Here is a 23537-nt window from a genome sequence, read left to right as displayed (position 1 = left end):
AGATTAACAATGATGAATTTATGTTTTGCGATTGGTGACAAGCATTTAAAAATATACACAAACACACACGGGGTATGAGGACGAGTGGCGTCCTTGAGTTGTACCTTTATATAGCTGTGCTGAACAGAGAGGGATTCAGACAGAGAGAAAAAGGCACATTGAATACACAGTGTACAAAACAGAAATGTTGACACGTAACAACCTTACTGCAGGATCTAGAACAATGACCAAAAACTGTAAACCTTCACTTATGGAAAACGAATGAACAAAAACTAAAGTCACATCTATACAAATACATTTAAAACAAAATATTTTCTTGATCATAACAAAGCAGAACCTTGAAATGCATTTCAACACCTAGATTGCCTCTGCCAGCAGAGAGCAATCCCACAGATATAATTACACAATATGTCACAATATTTATGCAGTTGCCCACTTCATGTGCTCCGACAACTGGTTGGAGAACCTCATGCAGAACCTCATCAGACAGCAGCTTCAGCTGATATGTTTTAGATTAAATCTAATTACAATGTCTCCCCCCTCTTTACAGGAAAATGGCAACTTGAAATGGTGCAACATGTACGTACATCTACATAAAAATGTGTAGACAACCCTATACAGCCGCAAATCTCGGATTCTTAAAATATATGTACCACCCGTCAATCAAAAATGTTCTATACTTTCAGAAATGTAAGTTCTCTGATATAAAATACTGTATTTTAAAAAGCAAATTGTTTACATTCCATCCAACAAAATAAAGCTTTATATACGTACCTTCAAAGCTTAGAAACACTCCCAACATACATATATATGTATTTATATATATATATATTCTATATAGAAACAATAAAGTGACTAAGATGCCATAAGTGGCTCTACGTTCACATGTAGTGGAAACCCGTTTAGAATGGCGTACAAAGCCAATGTATTTGTCTAATGAACACAGTGTGGCACTAGAATTGTGGATGATTGTACGAGTTGGGGTCTCAATGCCAAGGTCAAGATTGCCTCCTCTGAAACGGGCCTCTTCTTCCCGCTCAGCATGCCTTAGTCAGGTCAGTGGGCATGTCGGGCGTGGTCATGCGGTACTGGATCTTCGTGTTAGTGATGGCGCCATGCTTCTGTCGGAGATGCAACCGTAGCTGACTCTTGTGGCGGAAGTGCAAGTTGCATTTCTCACACTGAAAAGAGAAGCGGCGTAACGTTACTTAGGATGTTTTTACGGAGGCAATATTATTGTTTGATTTAGTAACTTTAAAGTAGTGAAAAGAGTGCGTGGACCTACATGATAGGGCTTTTCTCCTGTGTGAATGCGCAGGTGGCTCTTCAGCGTCTGCAGGTGACGGAAGCGTGTTCCACAGATCTCACAGGGATATGGCTTCTCCCCCGTGTGGATCAACACATGGGCACGGAGATGAGCAACCTGAAACACAAACAAAACACATGAGGATTGCAACAAACAAGTAATTTGCTAGATTATTTGTATGGTTCATAAAAAGTCAGAACATAGAAAATAATATTGTCCATCCCAGTTCCTCAAAGTTCAGAGCAAATAATGTCCACATTTGAAATGCTAAAACAGCGTTCAAGCACAATAAATCAAAATCAATTCACAAATAGAAACAATATTACCTCCCCAGTTAATAATCAGTGTAACACATAGCTTTACGATTAAAACATCTATCTATCTCTATATATATATGCATGCATATACACTTCATATACATAAATAAATACATACAATACAAATAAATACAAGAAGAATAAAAGAGAAACATACAACTCAGTAAAAAGCTCAATTAAAAAAGGTGGGTCTTTAGTTTGCTCTTATAAGTACTAAAGCTCTCTGCTGAACCTCATAAATCAATCTGACTGATCACAACAATGCAAACTATTATCGGGGAATGAGTCAGACTTTGATGAAACTTTTCAGACAGTCAATGTATTTGAATCAATTGTAAAAATTTTTTTTAAAAACACACTTAAGGTAGCTCTTCACTGTAATTATGGGTATTTTTGTAAAGCTGAAAATGACTAAACCCTCCCAGAGTGCTATTAGCCCAAACACATTAGAGAGAAAATGTTTTATATAGAGCCGTCTCTGTAGTTTTTACCTGTACGAAACGAGCTCCACACGTCTCACATTTGTATGGCTTCTCTCCTGAGTGGATGCGAGTGTGAGTCTTGAGGTTTGCTGGTCTGTTAAACTGAGCACCGCAGATATTACAGCGATACGGCTTCTCTCCTGAGGAAAATAAATCAGAGGGTGGAAATGGTTAGCATTCAGCAGCAGGGGAGCGTGGACTTTATCAGACAATAGAAGATCTGTGATGTACCGGTGTGGACGGTCTTGTGGCTGGCGAGGTTGCCCTTGTAGCGGAAGGCGGCCTGGCAGCGGTCACACTTGTAGGGCTTGTCGCTGTGCACCTGGAGCATGTGTTGCTTCAGCGCCCCGTCTTCAGCGAACTTGGAGTCGCACTCGTTACAGAAGAATGTGCCGTTTTCTGTCCGGGGGAAACCGTAGCAAAGGTTACCTCAAGTCAGGTTTGGGAAATAACGGACTACATGTAACAGCATTACGTAATCAGGATACAAAAAAAGTAACCAATGCCGTTACGGTTACATTAAGAAAAGACATCACATTACTGTTAACATTTTTTTTGAATGGGGATTAGAATGCATCAATGAATTATAGGTAAACATCCTGCCGGAATGTTCTTTTTGGTTTTCATTTAGGCTACTTTCACTCTCTTTTTTTAAAGCAGGAGGTGGACACCTAATTTATTAAAAACAAAAATGCTGCTTGCTTTTAATTCATAAATTAAACTAAAACACTTTTTGAAAGCTCTACCATTCTGTAGGTCTAGCCTAAGTTTAAGAGGACACATTTCTACTAAATATCTTGGTTAGGTTGTAGCTTATTGTTCTGTTGTCTCTAATACACTGAAGTAAAAACATATTACTCATATTTCCTCTCTTTTTTTATTTATTTGCATTGCATTTGATGTTGAGGTAATCCAACAGTAATGGAAAGTAATTAGATTACATTACTTTTATATTCTGATACTAAGAAAATGTTTTAAATGTTTTACAGGTAACTATTAATTGTAAACATTTTTAAAGTAACCTTCCCAACCCTGCCTCTAGTCCTTAAAAAGTTATTGATTTACAACGCTTGTCACTGTATTAAATTGGATGTGTGTATCTCACCACAGCTGGAGTCGGAGTACTCTGAGTGCAGCTCTGCCATGTCCTCAGCTAGCCGGGACCTGGGGGTGTTGGGACAGACCTCCGAGTGCTGCGGGGAGGGGGTGCCGCAGGTCGAGCAGTTCAGGCGGCTCAAGTAATGCGGAGTGCGGCTGTCCCCGTTCCTCAGCGACCCCTCCAGTGCACTAACACAAAAACAAGTACTTCATGTAAGGCATAAAAAAAAGACCGTAAAAATCATATATTACAATATATTCAAATCAAATATACTTGCAAAATAAAGTTTCTAAAAGATCTTAGTGAATGCCCAAAAATGCTCAAACACTGCAAATAAAAATGAATGGATCATAAAACTTGTATAAAATATATACACAAACTTTACCTATAAATCCTCACAGCATGCCATAGAACTTGATTAACATGTTCTTGTTGTACTGCAGCACACATGCAGCTGTGTGTCTGAGCGCTCACCTGCTGATGATGTTGTTGAGGCGGCTGGCCTGCGGCACAGGAAGCTCCTCGCTGTGGTCGCTGCTCCTGCTCGTGGCTTGAGGGTCCAGGTTCTCTGAGTCGCTGGGGTGGAGGTAGGGTACCAGACCCAGATGCTGAGGGGACCGGAGCCCCACCTCGTCTTCCTTGGCGCTCTGATTCTGCACGATGAACTTGTACTTCTTCCAGTTGCGGGATTTGGTCTCCTGCGCGCCTTGTGGAGCCTGCACCGCGGCAGCCTGGGAGAGCGTGGCGTTCTTGCTGCTGCTGGACTCTATTGGGGAGTTGGGCTGGCAGTCTGATTTGAGGGGGCTCTGCGGGCTGCTCATGAGGCTCTTGCGCCCTGTGGAGGAGATTCCCAGCGGGTAGTGCTGATGGATCAGGTCTTCCTCTGCCTGAGGAGCGTGATCTTTCCCTGACTCTCTGTGGTGCTCGAGGGTCAACACAGGAAACGCACGCTTCCTTGCGCCGTGGGTGATAGACTGGCTGACCCCCTCGTGGCTCTCCTTCCGCATCTCGTCGTCTCTGCCTACCTCCCTGGAAGCGTAGGTGGTGGAGTGAATAATGCTGGAGGAGCTGGTGCCAAGTGCTCGACTGTATTCTGCCCTGATGATGTTGGCGCTGTCATGCGGAGAACAATGCTTATGGTGGATACCACTCTTAGAGAGGTCAGCAAAAGAGTTTTGGGCATCAGTCAGCTTGCAGAGAGGGAAAGGGAATCCTGGCATGGGAAACTGCCCGTAGAGATGGTAGTTGCTGGGGGTGCTGACCCCACTGAACATGTTTGAACCGTAGGGCCTCCCATCCCTGAACGGATTTACCCGGCTGTGCAAACTGTCAACAACATCATGGGGCCGGTAAGCATGGACATCCTGAGGTAGCACCAAGGGACTGATCAGAAACTCATCTCTCTGCAGCTTGGCGGAGGGATCACTGAGAAAAGAATGAGAAGGGGAATAAACACAACACATGCTGATAACGAGGAATAGTACCTACGTAAAGCAACCTTGTTCTGCCAACCTGGATTTGATGAATCTGTGGCAGGTGTCCACCACATGGTCCATCTGCAGGTAGATGGCTGTGTTCATGATGGGCATGATCAGACTCTCCTTTAGTGTGAGACGGGAGGTGTACATGAACTCCAGCAGGATGGCGAAGCCCTCTGGGTCCACCTTGGGATCCAGACTGATGGCGTTAAGGTTGCACTTGTGGGAGTCAGTAAAGATGGTGTAAAACAACCCACTGTAGCCATGAAAAAAAGAGAAATACACACAATATCAGTCAAGATCACAGGATCAGTCATTTCATCTTTAAACTGCAGAAGAAAAATGTGCCTCACTTGGCCAAAATAACACACCTGCAAGCCATGAGAACCGTCTTGTGCGCACGAAACTGCTGCCTGTTCACCAGGATGGTGACGTCTGTGAGGATATCTCTGCTGCGCAGCCGGTTCAGGTTCAGCAGGACGTCGCTTGCATGGCGTGTGAATTGTATGCAGCTGTCTGCTGCACAAGCCATTTTGTCAAATTCTGCAAAAAACAAACATACAGATATTTTCAGATTAAATTAGTACCTCAAATTCACAACTCACCCAGCTGTATCAATAAGGAAAAATAGGTTACTTTAAGTGAATGCAATGGGCTCAAGTTATTTATGATGTTCATCATGAGGTCTGTCAGACTGAAACAGTTACATCCCTTCCTCCAGAAGGCGGCGCCATTTATTAAATAAACCAGGTCTCGAGGTCTCTCCTCGTCCCTGTGTCTCTTCTTGTCACTGGTTGACAAGTTAATATAACCAATAAAGATGAAAAGCATGCATCATATTCTAACAGAGTAAAGAGAAGATTTATGATATAAAACAGTAATAACTTGTTTTACTATTACAAATGTTGGTAAATAAAAAAGTAATGACCGCGTTGATTTAACTTAAATAGGCCATAGCTCATATTTCAGAAAATAAACAGAATTTAATGTAATGATTTAAAAAAAAAAACCCGTTGGCAGTTTTATTAATCAAAAATCCAATAAGCACAAACGTGATCGGTCCATAGTTGTGTGAGTGCTTTCAGACGGGGAAAAGTTTTCCGCGCGGCGGTGTGGGGTCTCGTCTCACTCAGTCCACATTAACAAGCTGATGATATTTTATAAAATAGTTCAAGGAACCACTTTAGATATACGGTAATTGAAAACTTTTTTACACACAAAAACAACATGTAAATGTTTCATTTCAAACGCAATGTCCTCACCATGACTGCAGTTTAAAAGCGCTCCCGCCAGACCTCAGTGCTCTCTCCCATTAACAATATGCTGTTATGCATTTCTAGGTCAATTCCTTTGAAGGTGTAAAAACTATTTAACTCAATAGGGCAGAATTGGCTATATAGAAAGCACGCGGTTTCATGACAGTATTTTGAACTCAATGTGACTTCTGTAACTGGACACCTCCGAAAATAGGAGCAGAACAGCACAGCCTAAATATGATTTGATCAAAAGATAGAGAACTATGACCTCCAGCCAGTGGTAAACAAGCAGGAATGTTGTAGTAACAATTAACTACATTTCCAAGCAAGTTATTAGGAGTGAATGCAGCTTTAACTGCCGTCAATCTGCACCATCAGTTTGTTAATTAATATAACATCGTTTTTCAGCAAAGTAGTAAGACCCCACTTGAATTTCATTTTATTTTAAGAGCCAAAGTTTGACTAATTTTAACTGCTCCTTAGACTTAGACTTAAAACTATAAACCGAAACTCTGAGTCCATGACAGACATGAGGCAACACTGCAGGAAAGTTGAAGCCCACTCTGAAACATGTCACTGTATTCTGAGGACTGCGTGCCAAGCAGCGCAGGGTCTCAGTGGAAACACAAGTTAGCGCGACTACGTGTATCGTATCCTCTACTACCGTGGAAAAACACACACCCATCAACACTTATGTTTCCGCTAAGAAGTGACGGTAACAGAAGCACTTGTTCGGCGCAGCCTTTGCGCTTCACTAAAGTGAAACTGTGTTGAACCTGAGGCTGCCATGCTGCCGGTAGAGAGAGTCTGACAGCGCCGTGTTGACACTTGAGAGTAAAATATCGTTAAAGCACGCGCATTAACAACTGAGGCTGACACCGCTAACTGTCCACCCGACAACCATGTAGCCTAAGCCTACTATACCCCGGGCAATGGGTAGCCTATCCACCGCTCTGACTATATCCCATTTATAGTTATCTAAACTAAGCGTTATGACAGCATAACAACATGACTGTGTTGGAGCGGCATGGGGAGCTCCCGCGGAGGGACACACTGCTGTCTACCCCTGCCGGTTCAACCCCGGTCAGCCTGATCTGTCAGAGCCGTGCTGTCACTGCACGAGCCTCTCAGAGTTTCCTCCGCTGTGTTCAAACTGCCAGCGGACACAGTCACACAGCGCAGGCTTCACAAACACATAAACAGCACAAATTGACAAATAGCTCTGTCTAAAGCACCAGCATTACACAGTTGATAACCACTTCGCGCCAAATTAGAGGGAAAAAGGAATTTAAAAAATCACCTGGTAGCGCTTTCCTAGAAACTTCTTGCATCACCACTTCTAAGAACCCCAGTTCTAAGAATCAGACGAGCTCAATTCTCGGAATTTGAGCCCGAGACCGTACCACTTTCTCGTGTCAGGGGTGGGACGCCCTTTTCTCTTGTGGTAAAAACAACGTATTTCCAAAGCCGTTATTTCAACGCTTTTAGCAAATTATGCTTTTTACAGTAAACACGAGTTAGATGCAATGTTACAATGAGCATAACATCTGACTTATTTTGTAAAATAAGGCAACGAATTGTTTCATAGTGTTCAAACTCCCCCTGTTCTTGGTTGAGTCCACAGTTACAGGACGTCGAGCCGGTGACGTCATGAGTTCCTTAAACCCAGCCCCCGAAATTCTCAGAACTAATTCATATTCCATGGTTTAAGCAATGTGTCGTTTGGTGGCCTTTCTTCGCATTCAACACAAAGACAGCCCCTACTATACATTGAGCACACTGACAGACATCTTCATTAGACCCACGCGGACAGGTCGATGTGACAAGCGTGCTGTTCTTCTTTTCTTTTTTAGCCAGATTTCCTGCAGGTATGCTGACTTTATATATGGAGAATGCTGCAAAGCACCGGAGTTTGTTGTAAAAGGAACGATTTAATATGTTTAATTTGTAAAAGTGTCCTTTGAGTGTGTGGATTTGATTGTTAAGCGGTTTGGTATTTCAGTAAATGTTAGAATGCATCGTCAGATTGGCACTTATACGTGTTATTATATTCTCATCTTCGCATATTAACAGTGCGTGTCATTAGGATAAAGATTACATCGTAGGTGCGATATACAGGTATATATTAACTTAATTATATAGAAAACTTGTTGCATCACCAATATACGTTGAATGAAATCGTGCCTTGATTATTATATTGAATCAGCCATACGTGCTTGATGGTATAACTGTTAATTCCATGGTTTAATAAATAGTCCTGTTGCGACATTTTCTTGGTCTTTTTTGTATATGCTTTTGAAAATTGGACTACTAGACATAGTTTAGAAAGCCTCGTGTTGGGTTAACTGCTGTCTGTTGTTGTGGAAATGTTTGAAATTATTATTAAGATTGGAATTTGAAATTGCCCCTGTCAGATGATGTGCACACTTACAGCGAAAAACAATGCCAATGCAAAGTGAACGTTTCCTGGGAAATGAATTAAATGCATTGCTGTGATTTTTCCCACAATTTAATTTAAAAGTGTTCTCCCTGTTGCATAATTTCTCAGAGTTGAGGGAGAATAAACAGCCTTTATTTTTCAGCTTACTGGTGTTGTGTTTTACTACATTAGTGTGAAAAGTAGAAAGCAGGATTGTTTCTATTAAATGATGGCATGGTCAAGAAGTTGAACTATTTTTCTTTCCTGCGTTGGGATGAAAACTGTGTATGTAACTGGTGTGAAGTATTGTTTTGACCAGTTTATTGATGGTATATGGTGCATTGTTAGGGGATGCAAGCATCTGAAATGTTGTAGTAATTTTATGATTCATGTCAGTGGCTCACCTTGGAAACTTTGTTTGTGGTGATTCCAAACCTCTCCATCTTTGCTCATCCCGTTCACCCCTTGGCACAGAAGGAGCATCTGCTGAGCTGATGGTACATAACAAAAACACATTTATACAATATATGAAAAAACATATAGGTTACAGTGTACACTCAATCATGTATTACTCTCCTTTCTAAATGTATCAATTATCTTCAGTAGTTTTAATGTTACAAAATAACACAGGTGGTTGGATCAAAACTCTCTGGTGGGATTATATAAATTATATATTTATAGGATAAAGTCAATATTCATATCATTGTACAGAACAGCATACAAAGAACTGAAGCGTATTAATGATAATAAGATGCACATCCCTTACTCGGACATAACCTTGTCATCTGTATTGGATTTGTATTTAATTTGGTAAATATCCACAGTGGTCCTTTAAATACCTCCTTGTCAAAATTATATATTTGATCAAGTCTTTGAGGATTATTATGTAAATCATGGTCTAATACTTTTGTTTTGATGAAGACAAGATGAAGTTTTTAACTCTAATGTAAAAATGCTTTTCTAATTTTCAACACACATTTTTCTGAGTAATTTAAATATATACTTTATCACAGTGGCATTACATGAGGTTAAATGAACATGAGTGAGAGTTGTGCAGTCAGTCATTGTGTTTCAGACTATTTTTCTTTTGTGTTTAACCCTTTATGTGACGCCACACTCCTGTAATGTAACCGACATTTCCCTGTGGATCGCCGAGCATCCGCCCATCTGGATCCGGCATCCCACTAAAAACACTCCAGGTGTTTACAAACCATTGGAAGGGAGGGGGGGAAAGTCTCCAAAATAATTAAGACGCACGCTTTCACAGCAACCTCCGATTCAGCACTGCCAAATAAAGACTTTGTTGAGCTGCAAACAAAGAGCAGCGTCAACTTTATTTCAATCCACTTGGGGGATGTTTAAGGCGCTCCAGCACAGTTATGCATAATGCACGGCCGTAAAGCATCCAGGAGTTAGGAGAGAGATGTGTAATTTACCAGAGCCCCATGCTGTGCCCGGCTATAGAAGGATGAGATAATTACTGCAAATCCTTGGCAAACTTTAACTCAACCAATTCCTAGCAGAAAATAAATGACCCACTTACAGAGGACAGAGAAAAAGTGCAGGGTAGCTGATCAATATCTAAACTGATAGGAACGACACACACATTGTCACATTATGAACAGGGTATCTCCATAATGAAACAGCGGGTCATGATGTTGGGGTCTCTTTGTTAAGGCGGCTCAGAAACTAAGGGATCAGAGCAGGTTGTGACAGCGAGCCCAGGCCATTAACAGCTGCACATAGAAAAACAGCTTGTGACACAGTGTGAAACATCTCTGAGCCGTATCATTGCGTACACTCGGCGCATGATAGGTCACTGAATAGAAATGCCCACTGACAAAAGCCCGAGGCCCGGAGGTTGCCTCACTTTCTTTTTTCTCATAAACTGCACACTTTGTCTCGTTTCACAGCAAATTTCTGCCAACTTCAGTGTTCATTGTCAGCAAAGATGTGAGTGTGTGGAGTTTTGTTCTGAGAGGCATGATGCAACCCAGCTGTAACACCAAACATATAATGCTGTTAGCTACAGAGCTCCTTTTTTAGTTCCCTTTCTTTAAAATAATTTCTTTTTTATATTGTTGAGTTTCACTTTTTTAACTCTGTGCATCCCGGAAGAATTGTGTTCTTCCTTTGCCGCATGCGAGCAACCAGTCCCCCCCACCCCGCCCCACCCCCCCCACCCTCATTGTCACATGTGATTCCTACTGCAGGTCTGGATTGAGACACGGCTGCACATCAATTCTTTACTAACATTTGTTCCAATAGTCTATATGTTCTTACACATTTTCCTTACTCGTCTATTCTGTCTATCATTGATAACAAATGACATGCATAATTGATAAAGTAAAGAACACACTTTGTAATAAATAGACCCACTTCAAAAATATTTCCTGTGCCAGTTACGATGAGCACACTTTACTTGGAAGCTTTCCTCTTGCTTTTTAATTAACAGACAAACTGGTGAGTTGTTGACATGAAATCTTGTCTGTTTGCAACAATGCTGCTGCAGTGTGTGTCTGCACTCACACACTCCCACTGAAAGACGGCTTTCATCCCACTTGACAAGGTTAAACCAAACACACCCAGTCAGATTATCAGCAGCAGTGCGTAATTGAAATAGGAAGCTCACCCAAAGGACTCCCTTGATTGTATATATGTTGATATACTTTTGAGTTTTTGGACTTTATATTAAATTGTTTCCCTCTTCCTGAATGCAAAAAGTGTGATCAAAGCACCGGTGATCAATGGAGAGGCTTGCTGCATAGGCTTTGTTAAAAGACTCTTTTTATTCTGCTTTATCCCTTATTTCAAAATGAACTTAGTAAAAACGTTGGAGAATGTTTCTGTAGGATAACCTTGAGTTCAGCAGCCTACCTCTGCGAGCTACATGCTAAGGTTGTAGTCGGAGCATACAACCTTTGTGAGCTAGAATTTCAATTTTTTTTGTCAAATAAAAGCATGTAGATTCAGGACATTCTCAAGGCCAGCTGAGAGCAGCCAGGAATGCAGCCTGCAGAGCCCAACTTGATGGAATTCTCCACGCATACCAGAAACAGTCCCTCACCAGTGTGCCATCTGCTTGAGGATGGGTCAGTTACTTGCATTAACACAAAGAGCTGCAAAGCAAAAGTGTGCAATAGCTACCATCTTTACAAATCAGATGTTGTTCTCTCACGTGCCCAAAAACACGGGAGTTTTAAGAGTAGGTGAGGAGGAGTTGTTAAGACTAACTTCAGCACAGATTAGTCTCAGAGCCGTGTCTGTGCTTGGTATTTAACAGAGGTATCCCCTCGCAGTGATAGGGAGCTTTAGTGCAGACAGAGATGGAAAACGGTAAACAAGTGGCTCTTATTTCTTTGCACCACCCTCCATAATGATCCAATACAAATCCTCTCTGTGAATCAACCCCTTTCTGCTCTGAGTCACAACACCTTTCAGAACCGCGCTGCAGCTCTGCAGCTCTGCAGCTCTGCAGCTCCTCCTCCATCACTGCATGATTTGGTTTTTCTATAACTTTAGGGACGTACGTACTCCTGCGTGCTAATACACCCAAACTGTACACGAGGGGTTACTTTATTCATTTGCATGATAACAGAGTCAAAAGAATGGACAAATGGTTTTAATAGTTAGTTCAGTTTGAAATGAATAAACAGTTTTTATAAGGATCTACACAAAAACAGACCTAGTAGTTGGCTATATCACTTACATAATGTACATTTACTTGCATACTATACTCAAGCAAAGGTGGATAAAGTACTCAGATGTTTTACTTTAGTAAAAGTATAAAAAAAACAGCAACTGAATATACTTAAAGTACCCAAAGACATTTTTTATTCTGCAAAATGGCACATTTCTGAATTCTTCTAAATTAATTACAGTTATTTATGTATTAATTGTCACTTTTTAGTTGCAGCTGTTAAAGGTGAAGCTTATTTTATACTTGATATACTGCAGATGGCTTGTGAATTTCCCTAAGGTATCAATCAAGGTTATCCTAACCTTAAATACATGATCAATTATTACATTTTGTATTATTATTCTGAAAGTAAAAACCTTTTTAATCCAAGATGTTTTATTGTAGCATTAGAGTATTTCTTCATGGGGATATTGAAAATGTTACTCTATTAAAAGATCTCAGTAGTTATTTCACCTCTGTCTTAAAGTTATGCACAAATAATCAAATTGATATTTAATATGAAAAGAGAAACAGTTGAAATGATTAGCTTAAATTAATGAATGAATGGACAAAAGATTCAGCTTCTGACACTTCGCTGGATGCTCAAAGAACGTGTCAAAATATTCTCCTCACGCTGTGATCACTCGAGACAATGTCCAGCACTTTGGTGACGAAGAAAGAAAACGTCGTTCCCACTCATTTGGTAACGGCCTCCAGTGGTTTTAAGGGTCTCAGATTACCAGAGTTATACGTACATAGATAAAACGCAGCACGCACACTGTGGAGATTTCATTTCAAGCTTGCAATTTGCTGTTTAGTCAATAAAGGCAGCATTTCTTCTGTATTTCCACTGTAGCGCTGGAATATTCTAATGTCAACATGTTGATGGTGACTTAAAGGCCACAAAACCAGTTTAATGTTGTGTGTGGCAGTATGTGAAGGACCGACACATGTCTATGCAATAAAAACACACTTCAAATAGTTAATATCTGCTTATAGCACTGTATACTTATAGTTCTCAGCACCCATACATATTCATAATGCTTCATAACATTAATAATAACACATTTTAAAGCATTTTATAATGACTTATAAGGTCTGGTATCATGCTCATACTTAAACTGATCCTTTGTTTTGTACATTCATTTGAGATGGACTTTTACATTTCAGTTACGTAATGTTTACCCCCCAAAAAACGGACTTAAAAAACGACTTCTACCATACCCAGCTGTATGTAACGGCTATTATTTCAGTCAAATTGAGAGTTTATGTGACTTTGGAGGAAGTTTTACATAAGGGAAATGTTTATGTCCATCATACAGCTGTGTCAAATTAGTTCTTAGTTTACTGTCTGATATTATCCGTTTGAGATTTTATTAAATTATTCCCTCACGTTCAGCTGTATCATGTTCTCTGTGTTACATTTCCCTCCCTGCCAGGTCAGAGGAGTCTCTGGTCTACAGGTGTGTTAAACAGACTAACACACACATAGCTCTGGGCCGTGCTTCAACAAGGAAACATGAAGCATTTAGCACATCCACCACTTCGGAAACTTCCTAAATGCATATATGTATTTCCTCACATTAAAACATGAGAGGTCAAGTCCAAAAGATGCTAAACAGGCATTGGTTGAGTTTTTCATGAGGAATCTGGCCCTCAGTGCCAGAGATCCTCATCAAACAGCCTCCAGCCTATAGGTGTATTTTCATGTCAGCTTTTTTGCTTTCCTCCAGCCACACCAGTAAATGGATTTAATCCATCATGGAAACATAGGATTGGGAAGATGAAAGCCATCCCACCGAGCTCCACAACTCAGCTGCTTCACAAAAAAAAACGTAAACTCAGGGTACTGACATGGATTCAGGAAGAGATGACTCTGGAACATTTACTAATGAAATATCAAGGAAAACATATGCATAATGCAGTAATAAAATGCACATGTCTATTTCAATTTATAATTGTTCTCTTTTCCCTTTGTTATCCAATTTATGAATAATATTTGTAACTTTGTTATTATTTTTGATCAAAAATCTTTTTATTGCGTTTCAACAATGCATAAACACTGTTTGTCATTTATAAATGGAAAGCAAAATATATGCATACAACTCTGTACTGATTGTATGTACAAAGAGAAAAAATAATTAGAAAGAACACAAACAAACAATAACAACGACTAAAGTAATCCCCTACATTCGCTGCCAGTGAGCCTCATATACACGATTTCTCATACACACGATTATTTACCAGTAACATTGTTAGATGAATATATATGCATAAACCAGAGTTCCCGTTAGCCGGTAATTACCGGACTATGACCGGTAAAATATGCTGAAGACCGGCAAATCTAAATCTCTCCGGTCAAAGTGTCCGGTCAAAATAATTTCCCCTTAGCGCAATACCGCATCAGTTGCGCCACTTATGTGACAGACAAGAATAGTATGTGACAGACAAAAGAGTATGTGACAGACAATAATAGTCAATTCTAATGTCTAACACGTAATCTGGAGAAAGAGATGTCCTGTATGGGTTGATTGTGCGTTGATCTGTTGGTAATGCCTCAGGGTTCCGGTGGGCATGTAAACAAATGCATAATGCCGCTCTATACTTTGCGGCCTCACCCGGTTGCATAGCTATGCTTATTGCTTAGGTCTCTTTTAATAAGCAGGTAGTCCTATCATTAGCTAGATCTGATCGATATGGACATAAACGTGAGTAAAGTCTAATCTGACGGGAGAGAGAGATCAGCTGCTGCTGACGAGTCAACACGCAGCTCTGCATGATCACCTGCAGCGGTGAGCGGAACAAGACACACTTCAGGTTAGAATATCACACGTAGCTATTTTAATGACCTCTCAAACTACCTAATCTAGTTATAGATATGTTTAGTTTTACTGTCGGGTCACTCATTACTGATCCGCGAGCTGCATGATACTGGCGGGCTGTCAAGAGAGGGAGAGAGCGCTCCGTTTATTATTCCCGTGTTATTGTAAATTACTGTACACTTTTGAATAGTAGTTAATCTACTATAATTAGTTTGTTTAATATCGAATCATATCAATGTTTTAAAGCTCAATAAATAACAAAGAAGAGCTTTGACCGGTGTCGGTACCATATGTGTTCGGGGTACCATATATTTTCGGGGTCCGTCTCTTACCAATGACGTCACAACGTCAATGACGTTACGCACACCAATTTCTCCGCAGGCTAGGCAGTCAAGAATATTCTAATTAGCTTCGGCTTGATGTGGAGATGTGATTTGATGTGTCATTTGTTCCCCAACTCCTCTCCAAAGTTGAGATATGTAATAAAATACTCAGGGGAGTTTCCTGAATTTTCATTCTTGTTTGAAGTTGTTGCTATGGAAACAACATGACGGAGAAAAAAGTAATATCTTCTACATATAATAACGGACAAAGTAAAGAATGAATGGCTATGTTTAAATGTTCGGAATTTGACCGTGTATGATGGTCCTCTTGAGTTGCCGTACAGCCAATGGCGTACAGTCATTGCTCCGTTTTCATGTTTTTTTAACATGTTTTTCACAAACATTTTCACACGCTAGGAGTATAGGAATACTTCAATTCGGTTCGTCATGATCTGTAGATGTGATTTGCCCCCGAGCACCCCTGGGTAAATTACCGTACAGCCAATCACAATGTGTACAATGCGTGACGTCACTGGTAAGAGACGGCCCCCGAACACATATGGTACCCCGAACACATATGGTACTCACACCGGCACTCTTCAAATGTTGTCCGGAAGATTTCAACTTTAAAGAGCCTGTGACACGATTTTCCCCCATCATCCAAACCCATCAATTTGAGTAAATATTGTCCCCTTGAAAACCGTTACTGAACTGATTTTGGATATTTGTACTTTGATAACCATTAATCTGCCCTTCAATGTTGACCATTTCCTGGATCTTCTCGGGGATTCTTCAAGTCCCGCCAAATTATAGGTGACGTCAATGCGGGCACAGCGCTCCAGCTGCACCGTTCAGGATCCCAGCATCTGCATGTAAACGCACGATGGCGCACACAGCAGCAAGCTCAGACAGCGATGACAGTTTAATTTTGAACGTGTCTGAGAGCTCATATGAGGCTGAAGGATCGGTTTATTTTGTATCTGTTAGAAGTTTAGGAATTAGGTGCGTCAATATGGGCGATCATACGGTCATGTAGCCAGTGGTGGACTGGGACTAAAAATCAGCCCGGGACTCTCGACCGGCCCACTTCGGTACCACTAGTAAATTGTCAACGGGGGGGAGTGGGGGATGTGCTAGTGACTTATCCGACCGGCCCACTTCGGTACCGGCCCATCGGGATTCGTCCCGATCGGTACATTCCTTTAACTCTTACATCGTACGATTTTCAATCGTAAATAGAGTTTGTTACTACACATTTCATGTCGGTGTGTCTAGACGATCGTTCCGACGACCACACAAATTTTATGTCCAGTCGTGAGTAAGTGTCACCAACTGCCTGCAATCAGGACGATACTTTGAACTTTTCTTAGTCTATAAGTGAAAAGATATAAGTTTGTCCTGTCCTGTAAAGTCCTTCGAACCCTTGGAAAAAAATTACGTAAGGGTGAGGTATTTTGTTAGACGAATAACCATATCGGTAGACGTCATAGAATTATACATACATATACATACATACACACATCACAAATGTCATATACACAAAACATAATCCATAAACGACGTACAAACGACGGTCTCAAGGACAATCTTATAAAAAAAGCGGCTACTGTTGTACGGGCAATTTCGTGGACGACTGTGCTTTGGGTTGTTGACAACCGGGTTACTTTAATCACCGCCGATGATCCGATTGAGCTTGGCGAGTCAAATTTTTTCTTTTTCGCTATGGCAAGGGCTATTATAGTATTTAAAGCTTGGTAGCGCCCTTTTAAGGAAGCTGAGTAAAACTCCGAAACCCCCTTCGCCTTCACTAGCAAGTTACGCCCCTTGACGAAGTGACTACGGCGTCTCTCGGGTTGTGCCTGTTTCACAACAACAGTACACATCTAATCTTTACCACTTAATGACATCAAATCCGGTGCAATTATTGCAAAATTACTTCAACTGATGTCCATATAAGTCATAAACAGTCGACGACAAGTACAGTTAAGCCGCTTGTATTTGTATTACTAGCACCACGTTCTACTACTAATTTAAAATCCTAAATTTTAGCCATCCTCCTCGACGGACTTAAAGGAGGGTAGCCTACACTATAATTTTTGTTTAGCTAATAAAACATTTGAGTTTCAACCTACTTTGATGTATAATAATCACAAAGTACCAGTTAAGCCGCCTGTATACTATGTAATTTACTAGCACTCCTACGTACTAAATTTTTAAGAAAACAAACCTCGGCGCAGACGTAAAGGACTACTCTTTTATTTGGAATCGAAAAGACATCAACGTCAGTCACCACATCACGCCCAACTGCGCCCCCATACGGCATGGGGTGAATAAACTTCGGTACTAAAGAAAAAAATTATCAGATTATGTAGATCTTAGTAAGGTCGACAATAGTCAACGGTTCAACACACAAACCGCAACACTTATTACCTGCCTTTTTGTATATCCGTCTAAAGTGTCATTAATATTATTTTGCGGTCGGAGTTCGTAAATACGTTGAACTAAACTTCGCACACGACACGACTCCCCGTCTTGACCACTCATCCCCACTGGTCGAAACACAGGCGTGACACGCCCTGACGTGTGTGTAGTAAAAATAATAAACAGGGCGGCAGGGTGTGTACTCTGATACAGGGCGTAAACGTCACTTATCAGCGGGGGCGTCTGTTCCCGGCCTAGCGCCAAGTCGACTGTCGGCCCGGGGGGGGGTTTCGGCGGGAAATAATAATATAATAGATTTGCCGTAGTACATTACAACGCGACTGTCCGCTGGTCTCGCAGGGGTTCGGGGGGGACAACTGTCAAGTGCTCGCGCAGGTATTAAAGAGGGCAGGTGGTTGGTGGTGGAGGTGGGTCATTTTGTAGGGTGATGTGGTGACGCAACATCACAATGTGGTTGTACGCTAATTTGCACACAAAAAAAAAAAATGGTGTTACCAACCCCTTTAATTACCTATTTTACGGTGCCTATAATAATAATAATAATAAGGGTGAGGCTAGCCCTGTGATCAGGTGGCAAAGGGGTGTGCTCCGAGGGGGCAAACCTTCAAATGCACCCGACCCGACCCACGGTCACNGCGATTGGAGGAGGGGAAGGGAGCTCTCTTCCCAAAAAGGGCCTGACAGGTTGGATGAACGCCATGGATGTCTGAGAGCAATCAAACGGATCGCTTCTTAAAAATCTGTGCCAGGCGACCTCCACACCCTGCATCCTCCATCTCTCACACTGTGTTTCATCAAACACACAGACAACATTTAGGCGGCGCTTTCCCCCAACGGCAACACATTTGGCAGATTTATGACACATTGTTAGCTGCGACCAAAACAACGCAGACATTACGCTGTGCTGAGAATAAAAACGACACTGTGTGGAAACGGAGAGATGTAAGCTAGTCCAAGGATATTGATGCTAACCTAAACACACACTAGCACACACACAGGGTAAATCCGACCTGCCTTAAGAGCCATCAAGTCCATTCACGTCAAGTCAACACCGTAAACCTCACTAAACACTTGCTCTCTCTGTGTCACCTCACTTTAAAGCTCATACAAGTACAAATCTGCTTTATTTGCTCTCACAGAAACGCTGTCACACCAGGAAAACACAGCGTGAAGCCGAATAACATCATGTCAGCCGTAAACACTAAATCAATATTCACATATGTACTAAATCCTTCTCCAACATGTACACATTTGAGGCGAGCTCACCTTCCTCCTGCTGCCTTTACAGTCATCCAGTCAGCTCATCCAGAGATCTCCTCTCAGCAGAATAGATGTAAGGCACCAGAAGAAGAAGAAAGAGAGCGACAGAAGCCACAACCTCACATTTCTGTTGTCCGGCCGCAGAGGAGATTATCTCCCTCTCTGGTAACGTGCCGTCACCCTGCGAGTGAGGCGAGGAAGCCGGTTTCCTCTACACTTCAGCTGGAAAAAGGCCTGTCCTTGGAAGGCATGTGCATTGTGTGTGTGTCTGCAGAGGCTGCCATGTCTCCCATTGTTCCAGGGCGAGTGAGGCAGGCTTCCTACCCTGATAGACCCTGCCTACTACAACAGCTGTGGACCAGCCCCCACCTCTCTTCCTCCTCCTCCTCCTGCTACAACTCCAGCCTCTCTGCTGCTGCTGCTGCTGCTGCTGCTGCTAAACATTAACCCTGCAGCTGCCGGCTCCAGCCCATAAAGAGGTGGGAGAGGGGGGTTGTGTTTCAAAAAGAGACCCTAGTATGTAGCGGACAAAGGAACTTAACAGAGAGAGGATATCCGACAGCCAGGCTCAACTGACAGGACTTTCTGCAGAGAGCCGTTCAGTGGCCTAGAAAGAAAACAGGCTCTGTGCTAAGAGGATTGACTTTCTCAATCACAGCGCTGATAAGTGTTGGACTGAGCCATGTGGGACTGAGGTAGAGGAAAGTGACAGGAGATAAAGGGGCTGCAACTAATCAGTGAATTTGTTATAAAGTGTTTAGTCTATAAAAGGCTGGAAAGTAGTGAAAACATATTCGTCCACTTCTTAAAACCTAGGATATTGACTGTAATGTTAAAACAACATTGCCGCCCATATTACATTACTTTAGATATCTACATCAGTTCATACTGGCTGGTTTGTAAAACAGTGACACCAATATATATTTTGTCCACTAGAGAGCCCTGACAATGTCAAAGGTCCCACCATAAGCATAAGTAACAATACGCGATTGACTCGTGATCGTCATCACATATCCATATTTGTTTTGGTTTAATTCAAAAATACTATCCACAGATATGGCTCTGAAAATCCAGTGTCAGTCGGGTTATGGTAATATAAATTAAAAGCAGCACATTTAGGAAAGTGGCTAGCTGCTAATGGCGCTAACAGCCCAAACAGCAAACACGCCAACAGCTCTTTAGTCTCTTATACCGCTGATTAAAAACAGAATATTTGTTAAGATATTCAACATACTATCACAATAAAAAGCCTCACAATGGAGAAGCTGGAAGTGATTATTGGTGGTTGAAATATCAATTATTCAGCCAGGCCTTCAATCTTTAGAAATATAATTGGAAAACCTAAGGATATTAAATGTATAATACTTTATGAAATGGAAAAGGTTATTTGTGTTTTTGCCTGAAAATACAATGATTAATCTATTATCAAAAATAGTTGCATATTAAGGAAGATGGAGAGTGACTTGTTCAGAATGCTTATTTTGTCCAAAGCTCTCAATATATAGAAATCACAATCACATAAAACAAGGAAAGCAGCATTTCTTAACATCTGAGAGGCTGGAACAAGATAAATGTAACACATTTGTGTAAAAAAAACAGACTAAAACAATTAATTATTCATCAAAATAGCCGCAAATTCGTCTTGTCAATCAACCAAATGATTGACCAATAGTTTCAGTACAGTAACTCTTTCATAATAAGAGATGACTTTTATGAATGAGTAAGTTCAGATAACCTGTGTCGTGTCTAAACTGGTGAGCAGAATAAAGGAGGTGTTGTCCCGCTGTGGTTTATCTCTGCAGGTTTTCTCCCTGTGTGACTCATCTGCTCTCGTCGTTAATGAAGCCTCATCATCCTCAGACATACCAGACGCACTAAACCGAGTCTGATGACAGAGCGACTCTCGCCCACAGCAACAACACCACTTCAATGTGGGAGGATAATACTATAAAGTAATAAGGGAAGGCAAAACATCCAGACGTCTGCCTCTGCCAACAAGTATTCTAAAACAGCAGATCTATACGTACTCATTTCAAAGTTGAGCTTTTTTCAATTTGACCCTAATTGAGTCGACGAGAGACCTGACCTGAATCGACTTCGCCCCTCGACAGACTTCCTATAAATCCAGCGCCTCGGGGTGCTCACATGAATGTCAGTAGTTTGGAGCTTTTGTCATTCAGATCTGACCAAAACAGTGTAGCCAGTTTGGAGAGCATTCAACTTGTCCCAGATACACTGCAGAATATCAATTTCTGTGTCTCAAATGCTGTGGTAGAATAACAAATAACTACCATTTCCTTTATTCCCTACCTTGTACTACATTTGAGAGGGGAGAGGGATAAGAGTTTTAGTTTGGAGGGAAAACGATGTCCCTCCAGATGTGTTTGTTCATCATGTTTATGATAAGTGAAGGATTAAGTGTTTCCTTATGTGTTGAGAAATTCTCATACTTCTTAAACTAAATAACATGTCAAAACCCTCTTGGATCAGCAGCGTAATGCTGAGTCAGAAAGCTAAAACCAGGGCTGATTTAGCAGAGAAACAGGGAAAAATGAACTTATTTTAAATAGAATAATAGAAGCTACAAACATGTGATGATCTTACAGAAAATGATGCATCAAGTACACAAAAAGATATAAAATAAGTTCAAATAAGAACCACCATAATCTACAGCAGTAAAATGCAACATGCACATGAATGTAGCAGCACTATAAACCCACAAACTAAATACATATGTATAGTAATAAAACACTTAACTGCACAATGACTCGTACTCTGAGTAGATTTCACTGATAATACTTACATGAAAAAGCTTTAAATTCAGCACTTCTTCCTGTAGTGGAGTACATTCAAAGTGTGGCATTTGTTCTTAAGTTAATTTGAAAAATGATTCCAGCGTGGGCCATGCTTCCAGACAAAAATACACTGAAGAAAAATCAGGGGGAAATCCCCAACACAAAATGCACAGGTCATCAAGACTGGATCACATCAAAGAAACAAAAACAAAAAAAAGAAGAGAAACGACAGACGGCGAGCTTCAAAGCATCAGAAGTCACCGGGATCAAAAGAGCTCGTGTCCGGTGAGGATTTATCCTCTTATTACTGAACACATATGGTCCGCCCTGACCTGCCTCGCCACCTTCAATCTGTCTCCCCCTAGTGGCTGAACACAGACACAACCTGCGTGAGAACTTCACTGCTTCAATTAAACCCTTCAAGATGAAAGGCTTTTATTGTCATGTGTGCATAGCTACAGTTTAGATATGACAATGAAGATCTTAGGTCACATGCTCCAACAGTGCAATATAATAAAACGGATTCAATAGTGCAAGTAAATGAAATAAAATTGAATATAGTAGAAATAGTGCAGAATAGTCTACAAGCAATTGGAATATTGATATAAATTGCAAACAGATGAATGTTATGGATGTTCTTTCAAAAGTGCAGGTGTTTAACAGTCTTATGGTCGGTGGGATGAAACTGTCTCAGAGTCTGTTCTTAAAGATAATAATAATAATATAATAAATTATATTTCTATAGCGCTTTTCTTGAACCCAAAGATGCTTTACATTTGGGAGGGAGGGTAGACAAACAAAAACAAAACCAAAACAGAAAAGCAGTCAGGAGGAAGATGTGTTAACAATCCGTTTTTCTTTGCTGTACATAATCCACCACGTTTTCTATGTTAGTTTGTGTTCATTTGACCTTCCTGATGTCTTTCTAAATGTTTATATGTCAGAATAACGCGTTCATGCATCAAATTGCCAAGAATAATAACTTTTAAAGTTCTTGGCAAGAAAAAATGATTATCAATTAATTGAATTAAATAATGTGTTTCTTATTTTTAATGAATAGCATCTGGTGTCGATTTGTGCTTCTATTCAAACTTTGGAAATAGTTTCAAAATCTTGCGATAAACCAGATTCCCTCGAGAGCGAGTTTCTCTCCCACACACTCCCACATACTGTAATCCCCTCCAGTGGCCTTTTAAATTCTTCTGAACAAATGTAACTCCACTATAAAGATAGCTTTACCAAGTTTGTATCTCAATTATAAAACTCAAATCAGTCAGTCGTGGATTATGATTTTCTGGAATTTCTTATACATTGATTTTATGCAATATATAGACCAGCAGACACAAAGAGGGACTTTCAGACTAAAAGACTACAACATATATTATTCCTTACAGAGGAGGATCTATATCTTCAGAGCGTGTACAGACTGTAAAGCCCCTTGGCTAAATTGACTTGACCTGTAAGTATTGTCAAGTCTTTTCATTTTAATAGAGAGGCGAAGTCCCTCCCCTTCCGGGGGACCTCCATGGGACCTTATTTCGGAAAAAGTATGCATTGAAGTCAATGGAGAGAGAATGATTATCTCTCGATCCCGTTTGAATTGTGCCACGAATTACACACATGATGTTTGTCAATTTAAAAGATAGTTTTGCAAGTCAAAAAAATAAAAATGTGTTGTAAAACTCTGAAGTAACACTTTTTTTGTGTGAAACCGCTCAATGAACTTCATCTCCCGTCTCGCACCACACACCAAGACGGCCTCACGTTGGCACATTTCACTTCTTTCTTTCAGAATGAGGCGAAAAGTATTAAAAAGAGGTGAAAAATCACTCCAAGTCTGGGCATGTTGAGAGCTGTAC

At 40.9% G+C, this 23537-nt stretch overlaps 2 protein-coding genes across 3 annotated transcripts in view; both read right to left on the bottom strand.

Moving 5' to 3' along the window:
* The window catches only part of ptpn9a (protein tyrosine phosphatase non-receptor type 9a), a 411924-nt gene that overhangs the window by 253329 nt on the left and 135058 nt on the right, over positions 1–23537 (bottom strand). The window lies entirely within an intron of this gene.
* On the bottom strand, positions 71–8780 carry bcl6aa (BCL6A transcription repressor a). Of its 2 annotated transcripts, none has more exons than XM_010793959.1 (9): positions 8762–8780; positions 5054–5225; positions 4717–4938; positions 3679–4629; positions 3211–3392; positions 2337–2504; positions 2115–2245; positions 1286–1423; positions 71–1181 (listed from the first exon to the last, which is right to left on the bottom strand). In XM_010793959.1, the coding sequence occupies exons 2-9, from the start codon at positions 5212–5214 to the stop codon at positions 1038–1040; spliced, it is 2097 nt and encodes a 698-aa protein (XP_010792261.1). In that variant the 5' UTR covers positions 5215–5225; positions 8762–8780; the 3' UTR covers positions 71–1037. The 2 variants fall into 2 exon arrangements, with proteins under 2 accessions (XP_010792261.1, XP_010792260.1); XM_010793958.1 differs by lacking the exon at positions 8762–8780 and adding an exon at positions 7239–7276.

Source organism: Notothenia coriiceps, unplaced genomic scaffold, assembly GCF_000735185.1.
Source record: "Notothenia coriiceps isolate Sejong01 unplaced genomic scaffold, NC01 NC01_scaffold00037244, whole genome shotgun sequence".
Lineage (NCBI taxonomy): Eukaryota > Metazoa > Chordata > Actinopteri > Perciformes > Nototheniidae > Notothenia > Notothenia coriiceps.
This window is presented reverse-complemented; position numbering and strand designations above follow the sequence as displayed.